Here is an 11,451-nt window from a genome sequence, read left to right on the forward strand (position 1 = left end):
CATTTTACAAAGTAACATTAAAAAATGATCAATATATACCCAAAATAATTTGGTATAACTATTTATCCAAATAAACATTATTTTTTATTTTAAGTAAATTTATATCAATATTCACAATAATATCAAAATTATTTGGTGTAACAATATTCGGTCAAAATTATTTGGAAATTGACTAAAATTTTATTAAATTATTTTAAAAGTAAATTAATGGAAACTATTGACCTTGATTTTAATTATATTTAAAGGTGTTAGTGTAATTATATTTTATTTGGGGGTGTCATTGTAATTTGACCAAACTTAAGGCGCCCGAAGTGAATATTATCACAAAGGGCCGATGTGTGCTTAAAACCCTGGTTCAATATACGGGTCCAGATCAGATCCAACGGCCCACATATCTCACCTCCGCTTAGTATTTATTCATCGCTACTGCTAGGGATTAAACTCTCTCCATCCTTCTCGACTCAATTGCCTCTGTCTTTCTAGGGTTTGCTTGTGTTGCCCAAAGCTTTCTTCAGCTTTCAACATGGTAAGTTCATGTTCTTCTCTTCCTTTTTCATTTTGTTTTACATAACTGCTTAATCCTCCGCCATTCTTTTTTTCGATCGATTGCTTATTATGTTTAGTTTATAATTTTCGATGATTTGAATTAGTTTTCCGGTTCATCCTTCCGTATGATCGTATTAAACATCTCACATGTATGTGTATATATTTATTTTAGGTTCTTCAAAATGACATTGATTTGCTAAACCCACCGGCGGAGCTTGAGAAGAAGAAGCACAAGCTCAAGCGCCTCGTCCAGTCCCCTAATTCGTTTTTCATGGTAATGAACAAAGTTGCACCTTTTGTCTAATTCTATTAGAGTTTTACTATATCCCGAATCATTCTGATGTTGGACACCTTTCTGGGTTTTGCTAGCTTGTTTTTGTTTTTAATATTTATTATCTATTTTTCTCCTATAGGATGTGAAATGTCAAGGCTGCTTCAATATGTAAGTCCTTAGAAAATTTATGGTTTCCATGTATAGTTTAGTATGTTTTCTATGTTGGGTTTGTGTAGAATTTTGCTCATATGACTTGTGTTTTCAAATATGCAGAACTACTGTTTTCAGCCACTCGCAAACTGTGGTGGTGTGTGGCAATTGCCAGACCGTATTGTGCCAGCCTACAGGTGGGCGTGCCAGACTCACCGAGGGGTGCTCCTTTAGAAGAAAGGGAGATTAAGTGTTTTTAGTTCATGTTCTTTGCTTGATCATGGTGGGAGAGATTTTAGTTAGCCATTACTTGTTAAAGGGATTGAAGTTAAGTATGGTTTTGTTTTTCCTATGATATGTTGATTTTGGTTCAGCTTTGTTAAGCTTTGAATTTACTTCTACTGTTGCAATTTTTGTTTCTTAATATGGTGGATTTTTGTTTTCTATATTAAAAGCAACGTGTTTATTGTTTTATGTTTTGATCCATTTTTCATAATTTATCGTGGCTTGAGTTAGTTATGTTGCTTTGCTAAGTGCGTGTATTTTGGCTTCCACTCTATTTAGCTGAATTCCTTGCTCTGCTTGCTTTGTTGGTTTAGCAAGTAGTTTTTTCAAAATAATATGCTTAAGATGTATGGGTGCTTTACATGTCAATGACATGAAGTAGGGTATATAATGTAACAATTTATGCACTAATTTAATTGGTCAATTTGTTAGTTTATATAGTGGAGTAATAGCTTCTTTCAACATTTCCACTACTGGAGTAAAAACAAGAGATCTTGATGAAATATCATAACTGAGAAGAACAAATTTCAGTTTCATCTTTAACGGTAGTCTAGTAGTTTTAGTTATGTCAGTATTAGTATCAGTAAGTGTTTGTGGTCTTCCGGTGTAAGCATGAAGAACATATTGAAATCGAGAATAATATTGTTTAACCTCACTGTTGGTTGATTGGCGTTTTAGGGTAAACCTCACATTATGCTCTGCTAAGGCCGAGTCTAGACTGTTATGTATACAATTATATAAGATTAAATCGTCCCTCATCTGTAGTAATCCTCCTGAGCTCATCTAGACTATGTAAATCATTTGTCAAAACTCATAATGTTAAGTTTAAATGTGGCTTATACTTGAAATATACGACCAAAAAAGTGAGGCTTAATTTAAATTATATTTTACCTTGGCCAGTTTTTCCGAGTTGTAATAGGTTTAAGATGTGAATGAATCTCTTTGAATGTATTATTCAAGTAAAAGCTCAAGTAGATTTATACCATAAAACAGTTTACTCAAGATAGATTTACACCATAAAGCATAGTGTCTTATCTTAATTGGGTTCTGTAGAGTGAGATGGTACAATTCTCGTAGTCGGAAATGGGATCTGTCAGCTGTGGAATTGGAAACCTTTGTCTAGTTAATTGAATTGCCTTTTTATATATGCATGAAATTTTCAATTTTTTTTTTTGTTAAATTCGCAGTCTCTTTATGTGAAAGGCTCAACATTAAATAATTAAATTTAAGACTCGAAGCATAGCAAATTTTTATAAATAAATAAAGAAAAATTATTGATTACTCATAATAATTAAAATGTAGATTACCATATTTATTTGACAAAACAAGTTATAGCAAAAATCACGCCTTAAAAGACACAACAATGACCTATGGATTTTATTTTCATTCGTGATTAAGTACTTAATCAAGCAAAACCAATCTTTTTTTCAAGTGGATATCTAGTGGAACATAAAAGTAATGAACGCGACACTTTTTTACAAGGTTCTGTACCTAGGCCATGAGACTGTCTAATTAAAGTGGTTTCAATATGAAGTTCAAGATTGTTTATACAATTACAGATAGCCAAACAATCTTTACACTAGAGTTTGAATCCACTTCCTTCAATCTTAATCAACCCACTCAAATCTTTCTGAAATCCCTTAGAAATACCGAGTTGAACTCCCTTCAGCGATACTGACATTCCACAAAAACGTACTCAATGCAAGATAAGCTAAAACTCCATTGCCACTTGCAAGAACAAAACTTCACAAAAAAACAAAAAATAGAGAAGAAGAGAGACAAAAAAACCTAAAACCCCAAGTTTCACAGAAAATAATTGTAAGAAAATAAGTTCCCACAAAATGAGAAGAGTCCGTTATATCTCTTCTAACAAAACACCACGTCATCAGTTAGATAGCTAACATATTTAAGACAAAAGCAACACACTAACAGAATCATTAATGCACTATCTGAAGGAAAATAGACTTTGTAGAATACTTAAACGCAGTTAAGTAGTCTACACATACAAAAAATAGATACTCACATATTGAATCTAGCATAATTAATCAGTTAGCTCCCTCAATTTTCTGTGTAATGTGGATTTTGCTATTATTTTTTACTGTCTTTTTCTCTCCAAATGATAAGATTATTCTATTTTTACCACATTGCTTGGGCTCTATTCATAAATTTGCTGCCTAAACTTTTTACTTATTGTCAAATGATATCTGAATGGTAAAATAATTTATTATGTCCTTAATGTTTTAATTTATTATGAGTTGTCCTTATACTTTTTATTATCAATTTATAGGTGCTAATAATATTATGTCCTTAATCAATTTATAGACTCAAGTTTTTGAACTCCTTAATAGTTTTTTTTTTAAGATTTATTGTACAAATCTTTCAGAAAGTTTTTTCTCATCTTAGTTGCAATATTTTTTAGCAGACCATAAATTGATTTGTATATCCTTTAACTTGATAATAGGTATTTCTAGATTAAAAAATCATTCTAACTATATATCTCTTCCCCTCACCTTTTTTTTTCCTTAAAAAAAATCATTAACATATGCCAATATTTATTTACTTATCTGTTTATTTATTATGACATGTATTTAGATAAAAATCGATGCAACATTTTATTATTTACTTGGTATCATAATTGTAGGGGCAATTATTAAAGCAATAAATTGTTTTCTATTGGAATGTTTTTGCTAAGAACATCATGGGTTTCTTCACTACAATTGTGGTGCTCTTATTGTCCTTTTAGGACACGTTTGGTCTAATGGATATCTAAAGAGAGTGGACTATTTAGGCCTTAACCTATGTTTGGTGTTGTAATTAGTCCATAGACAAAAGAGTCTAGAGCCAATTTAAGACCCCTAGTAAGTGATAAATTTAACCTATCAAAAGATTGGGTTAAAATAAGCCTTGGACTCAATAAACTCTTCGGTAGTGAACACTTTCTCCAAATCTAAAATTTTAGTAATGATAATTAATTTTAATTAATAATTTGAATTTATACATATATTTTAAAAATAATTTACAGTTTTAAATTGTATGTATTATATTAATCAATTTTAAGGATGTTTTATTAGAAAAAACTTTGTACAGTCCCCTTCCTGCACCAAATATGGGATTACTAATCTAATTTATAGTCCAACACTCCACCAAACACCGGACAACACTAAGCACATTCCAGTCAAGTCCAATACAATCTAGTCCAATCATGTGTATCAAACAAGCCCTTAGTCTTTGTTGAATACTAAAATTGAGTTGTCATATCTTAGTGCTCAAAAATGATGTGGAGATTGTTGTTCTATATGAGTTTGTCCAGTTTGCTCCCTCTTCCCAACGAGGATTTATTTGTTTGAGACATTACGAATTGAGCATTGGAAGCAATCATCTCTTATTTTAATCTCTTAGTTAATATTTGTTCTAAAATATATATGTCAGGGTATTTTTTTCAATTTTTTTCCGACGGTGTTTGTTGTAGTTACGATAAATTTTTGAATTTTTTTGAATAGTTTACAATGCAGAAAACAGAATTCATAATATTTTGATTTATCATGCATGTTAAAAAATATATAAACTTGTTTTCGACACTGTAAATTATTCAGATTTTTTGAAAAATTTGCAGGAAGTATGTCGTAATAACAACGATCACCACCACACATAAAAATTGGAAAAAAAAAATTAATCTCACATGTAATTTTGGAGACGAAGGTTGACTAAAAGGTTGAAATAAAAAATTGACCGTAATACTCCACTTAATAATTTATTATCTACAATTCCATGTGTATCATTAATTCGAGCGAGAGGCAATTGTATTAGGGAAATTTGATAAATCATGCTTACATTAGCTTAATATCTAAAATTTGAACCAAAGTTAACTACCATATGAAACAAATGCTCATCTTTCATTTAATACCAAAAATACCCTCATACCTTTCCTCTCTATTCTCCATCTTTCTCTCTACCTTTCATTTAATAGCTTAATAATTAAAATTTGAACCAAAGTTAACCACTATTTAGAATGCTGTTTAGATGTTGGATTTGTAGTTTGTTGGTATTTTTTGTAGTTTTTTGGGTGAAAATCGTGTTCTGTGAAAATCTGCGTTTTTTTTGGGTTCCTTGAGTTTTTTTCGAAATGCCCGATAGTGTCCGATAGAGGCCCGATTCGGGCACGATAGTTGTTGAGTTTCAAGGTTAGGGATGAAGGTCCGATGGAAACCCGATGGTTGCTCGATAGTTTTGGTTACCCGATAGTTGCCCTATCGTGCTAATGTCGTACCATCATCGTACATTTATGGCAAAAACTACAGTATTATACACCATCGTACCCACTAGCGTCCCACTGTCGTACCATCATCGTACCATTGACAAAGTAAGTTAACAATTTGAAACTAACTATTATCGTACTACCATCGTACCTATATCGTCCCACTACAAATTCTAAAATTACGATGTTATAGTAACTACTTAACAAATTCTATCGTACACCTATCGTGCTAATATCGTACCATCATCGTACCCATTATGGAAATAACTACAGTATTGCACACTATCGTACCCACTATCGTAATACCGTCGTACCACCATCCCTAACCTTGACTATCGGGCAACCATCGGGTTGTCATCGGACCTTTATCCCTAACCTTGAAACTCAATAACTATCGTGCCCGAATCGGGCCTCTATCGGACACTATCGGGCATTTCGAAAAAAACTCAAGGAACCAAAAAAAACGCAGGTTTTCACAGAACACGATTTTCACTAAAAAAACAGCAAAAAATACCAACAAACTATAGATCCAACATCTAAACAACATTCTAAATGGTGGTTAACTTTGGTTCAAATTTTAATTATTAAGCTATTAAATGAAAGGTAGAGAGGAAGAGGGAGAATAGAGAGGAAATGTATGAGGGTATTTTTGGTATTAAATGAAAGATGAGCATTTGTATCATATGGTGGTTAACTTTAGTTCAAATTTTAAATATTAAGCTAATGTAAGCATGATTTATCAAATTTCCCTTGTATTAATATCATTCATAAATTAGTCAAACATCAACTTTTGGTCCAATGAGTTGGAAGAAATTAAAAAAAAACCTAAACAATAATGTATTTAAGTAATATTTTAATTAAAAAAAATTAAGGGTGTTGATATCAAATTCTTAATAAAAATAAAAATGAGGTATCTAAAAGAAATAATTTGAACTGAGAAATTAAAAAAAAAATTGGAAGTTGCAACCAAGAGCGCATTTAAATGATAAAATAAGTAGGGTAAAATTTATACTATATACAAAGATGAGGTACAAAAATGACTAATTATTCCTGATTTTATTTAGTCCATTCTACATATATTCTAACTAAGAAAAATGAATATACTATTTTAGTACCATGTATACTTTATTGTTTAATTAATACTATTTATTGTACATTTCCTCTAATTTTGTTAAAAAAATTATTTTCCATTATAATCAAAATCACCCTAATATATTCGATTGCATATTTTTTTTAAAATTAAAATATATTTATAAAACAAAAAATATTAGTTATTAAATAATATAGTACTAAATATTAATATATATATATATATATATTTGTTTTTGTTCTATTATGACCTAACTTTCTAAATGAAAATTCTAGATAATTTTATTATGTAAACAAGATGTTGTTTTAAACTACAACTATTTCTACAAAAATGGCTTGTGATATTTTTTTTAGAAAAAAAAAAAGAAGAAAAGTTTATATATAACACTCAATTATACATATTTTTTCGACATTCAATTACAGTTATATCCTTAGATCATTTTAAATGGAAGATGTAAATATTGTGTTATATTTCACACAAAAAATCAATATGTGATATATTTGACACAATTTTTAGTACTATGCTCTAACTCTAATGCACAATTATAAAAATTGATGCAAAAATTAATATTTCATTAATGTTCAGTTGGTATTTATTGAAAATATACAAAAGTTATATTTTTCCTTTATATTTTTTCCGTTAACTATAACGGAATATTTTTATATTTAAGAGAATATTCTTATATTTAACAGTAGATTGTAAACATGACTTAAACTGAAATAAAATTAATTAAATAAATTAAAATGTGATATTATTTTAGATATTTTACAATAATAATTATTTAAAAATAATAAAATCATACGTTTTATAAAATAAATTAAAATGAGATATTTTTTTAGATATTTTACAATAATAATTATTTAAAAATAATAACATCATACATTTTATAATTTAAATAAAATTTAATTAAACTTCACATATTAGAATAATATCATATTAAATATATAATATAATATAATCTATTATCAACTAACAATAAACTTCTTTTAAAAAATAAAATAAAAAAACTAGCAACAAACTTAAATTTAATTAAAATCCATATATAATATATGACAATTTTTCTATAGGGGCTTCACTTTAAGCCCTATTGGTGGGGCTCTCAGTGTTCTCGACCCCTGAACAGTTTTCGGCGCGATTTTTTTATGACCGTGTATATTGTAGCTATTTAGAGCATCTTGCAAATTTTCAGAAACTTCCGAATAGTTTACAGTATCGAAAACTAGGTTCAAACATGTTGCTTTCCACGCGCATAAAAAAAATTAGTCACGCGTGCAACATGTTTGAACTTAGTTTTCGGTATTGTAAACAATTCAAAATTTTCTGAAAATTTGCAAGATGCTCTAAATAGCTACAATATACACGGTCATAAAAAAAATCGCTCCAAAAACTGTTCACAGGTCGAGAATACTGAAAGCCCCACCGATAGAGCTTAAAGTGAATCCCCTATAAAAGAATTCCATGTATAATATATACTATTAATATTATATTAATATATATAATAAAATCCAAACAATAGCAAACTTAACAACGTTAAGTTTATTAATTATTATATATAATTTTAGTTTCGTATGTATATATATGTTGTTTATTATTTAATATTAACATATGTTTTATAACTTAAATAAAATTTAATTATACTGAAACTTCACCTATTAGAATAATATCATATTAAGCATATAATATAATATAATTTACTATCAACTAGCAACAAACATAAATTTAAAATTCACGTATAATATTAATATTATATTAAACATATAATATATAATCTCTTGTTGTCACTGTCTAATTCAAAATTTAGAACAAATATAAACTTAATAAAAATAAGATATTTTATGATAATTTAAATAATTAAATCATATTTATTTAAAAATAATAAACGGTATATATCATTTTTTTTATCTTATAAATTTGTGTGATAGTTTATTTTTTATCAAGTGATTAAAGCTCTTTTTATTCATCATCAAATTCACCAAAGTAGAAAGTATATTTCGAGATACATTAGAAACTAAAAATAGTTGATGCATGTAAACTACTCTACACTATAACTTTTTATATTCTTATTTTATTCTATTATAAATTTCTTTTTAAATATTATTGTAATTTATATATATGACATGTAGGCATGTTAATGTTGTGTTTAGATGTCATATATGTACATATTATTCATATAAATATTTATATATAATATATAACTGTAATTCATTCTATTATATATGTATATTAAAAAAAATGAGCAACTTTTATTAAACTTATAGACCATATTTTGCCCTAATATTTTTAATACATTTATGTCATACATTATATTAAACATCTTTTATTTATTTTTATGATATTGTTTATTTATTTAAAATTTATATGATAATTAAAAAATATATAATAAAAATAAATACATATTTGAATAAACATGTTTACAAGTTTAAAACTAAGCAAACGTGCATTGTATATTGTTTGTACATAGTAATAAGATAAAAATCTAGTATTTAATGTTAATAGATAAAAAAAATATTAAAAATAATAAAAATGGTATAAATGTAAATAAAAAGTGTAACATTTATGATGATACAAAATATGCATTATACTATATTGTGTGACAAATTTGGTACAACTTTTAATATGTGTCAAATATTGTATAACTTTTGACACATTATTAAAGCAAGTATTTTATAAAATGAATTATATTTTAGTAATACATCATCAATATAGCACTACATTAGAGATGCCCTTATATTTTATAATCACATCAAAGCTACTTTAACACCCAGTTACCAAGTTAAAAATAGATTCCAACATTTTTAATAATTTGACACATGGCCAAAAAATAAAACCTACATGGAAGGGCTTCGTGGCCTAAGAGTTTGTATTTTTATAATAAATCTAAACTAAGTTCAAAATGCCATTTCCATAAAAAAAAAAAAAAGTAAACTTCAGTTAAAAAAAAAAAGGAGAATTCTTTATCGGCTAGGGGTACAAAAACATACCCTACCACGGTAGAAATTTATATATAAAAAAGGACATATTATTGGTATAAAAAAGAAAAATGAAAGGACAGAAGCTGTAAAAGTAAATAAAAAAATAAATAAAGAAACGCAGCTGGACTGGAAGAGGTGCAAGACCATAATTCACCCGCACGCACGCATGGCCATTCTTTTATATATATAATATAAACACTCTCGCTTTCCAATACTATTGTTCAGTTTTACACGAAGACGTAGTACAAAAGACACACATGACACACTAGAGAAAAGAAAAGAAAACAAACACATAAAGCCATTTCCTTAATACTTACATATTTATAAACAAATTTATAATGTTTCTGCCGTGTTTTTCTCTGTCACTCTCACTTGTTCTGTTTATATAATTTTTTTTTCCACTCTTTGTTTCTTTTACATGAACAAGATCTACTTGCAATTCCATTGATCTCTTTTTGCAGCTTTTGACGTTCTCAGACCCAACACTACAGCTCTCTCTTTTCTTCTTCTTTTTCTCTCCTTATAATAAATCCCCTCTTTGATCTGTGACTAGGCTACTACACTAAGTAAGACTCGAGTATGGATAAGTGGGAGAAAGAAACGAACCCACGAAGGAGAAGAACTCCATCTTTCTCTTCCTCTCTTCTAGACGTTATCTACCGTTCGATTGACGAATCAAAGGGTGGTGGTGATCACGAACAAGAGGGAGAGGAAGATAGGAGTGGTTATGCTACTACTACTACTAGAGTAGTTATGAAGAAGAAACAGAAAGAAGAGAAAGAGAAAAACAATCTCAGGCGAGCTATGATGATCGAGAATTGGGTCGAGAAACAGAGCGTTCAAAGTTCTACGCTTTCGACTTCGGCCTCGAGCTCTTCGGCCGACTCAAGCTCCGGTGCTCTGTGGTCTTCCTCCGAAACAGAGTCAACCCAAAACCACAGATCCAAAACGAAGCCGTTTCGAGCCACTACTGGAGTAGCGGTCTCTTCTGATCAATCCAAGAAAAAGGTCACATCCACCCAGTTTGACCAGAGGAGTTCAGATAAAAGTCAGCAGAAGAAGACCGCGAAGCCGGAGAATGGTGGGTTTTCGAAGACGAAGCTGAAGGCTTTGAAAATCTATGGCGAACTGAAAAAAGTGAAGCAACCCATTTCTCCAGGGGGTCGTATAGCGACCTTTATTAACTCTATTTTCAATTCGGGCAACGTTAAAAAGGCCAAAATGTGTTATGTTGGAGCGGTTGAGGATGTCACTTCGGAGAATATTTCCAAGTCGGCTTGTTCCACTGCTTCGACTATCTCTAGGTCTTGTCTGAGCAAAACGACAACGTCTTCTAGAGCCAAACACACCCTAAATGGTGCCAAAAGGTCCGTCAGGTTCTATCCCGTAAATGTGATTCTAGGCGAGGATAAGTGTGTTTATGAACAAGACCCCAGTTTAATGCCGTTGTCCGCCATTAGAGGCTTTGTTAGAAGCTCTTCGTTGAAAGAAGAAGAATCGAGAAAAGAGAAGAAGAGTGTTGAAAGAGAAACTCGAAGTTTCCTCAGAGGTTTCTGTGACGTTAATGGTGAAGCTGACGACGAAGAAGAAGAAGAAGAAGAAGAAGACGACGACGACGATGATGCTGCTGAGAGCTATTCGAGCTCTGATCTCTTTGAACTAGATCATCTTGTTGGGATTGGAAGATACAGAGAGGAACTTCCTGTTTATGAAACTACTAATCTCAAAACTAATCAGGCCATTGCTAATGGTTTGATCTTGTAATTTTTTTTTTTTTTAATTTTCAAAACCCAAAAAAGGGAAGTAAAAAAATGGCAGTGTAAGTTGATGGTTTATTTTTGGGATTGAATTCATGAACAAGTTATATTCTTTTACCTTT

At 29.8% G+C, this 11,451-nt stretch overlaps 2 protein-coding genes across 2 annotated transcripts; both read left to right on the forward strand.

Moving 5' to 3' along the window:
• Positions 1-371: 371 nt before the first annotated feature.
• LOC133797272 (small ribosomal subunit protein eS27y) lies at positions 372-1,444 on the forward strand. Its single transcript, XM_062235129.1, has 4 exons — positions 372-526; positions 719-820; positions 960-988; positions 1,094-1,444. The coding sequence occupies exons 1-4, from the start codon at positions 524-526 to the stop codon at positions 1,218-1,220; spliced, it is 261 nt and encodes an 86-aa protein (XP_062091113.1). The 5' UTR covers positions 372-523; the 3' UTR covers positions 1,221-1,444.
• An 8,262-nt stretch (positions 1,445-9,706) lies between these two features.
• Positions 9,707-11,451, forward strand: LOC133797273 (protein BIG GRAIN 1-like B). Its single transcript, XM_062235130.1, has one exon. The coding sequence runs from the start codon at positions 10,152-10,154 to the stop codon at positions 11,334-11,336; it is 1,185 nt and encodes a 394-aa protein (XP_062091114.1). The 5' UTR covers positions 9,707-10,151; the 3' UTR covers positions 11,337-11,451.

Source organism: Humulus lupulus, chromosome 8 (genome assembly GCF_963169125.1).
Source record: "Humulus lupulus chromosome 8, drHumLupu1.1, whole genome shotgun sequence".
NCBI classification, from domain to species: domain Eukaryota; kingdom Viridiplantae; phylum Streptophyta; class Magnoliopsida; order Rosales; family Cannabaceae; genus Humulus; species Humulus lupulus.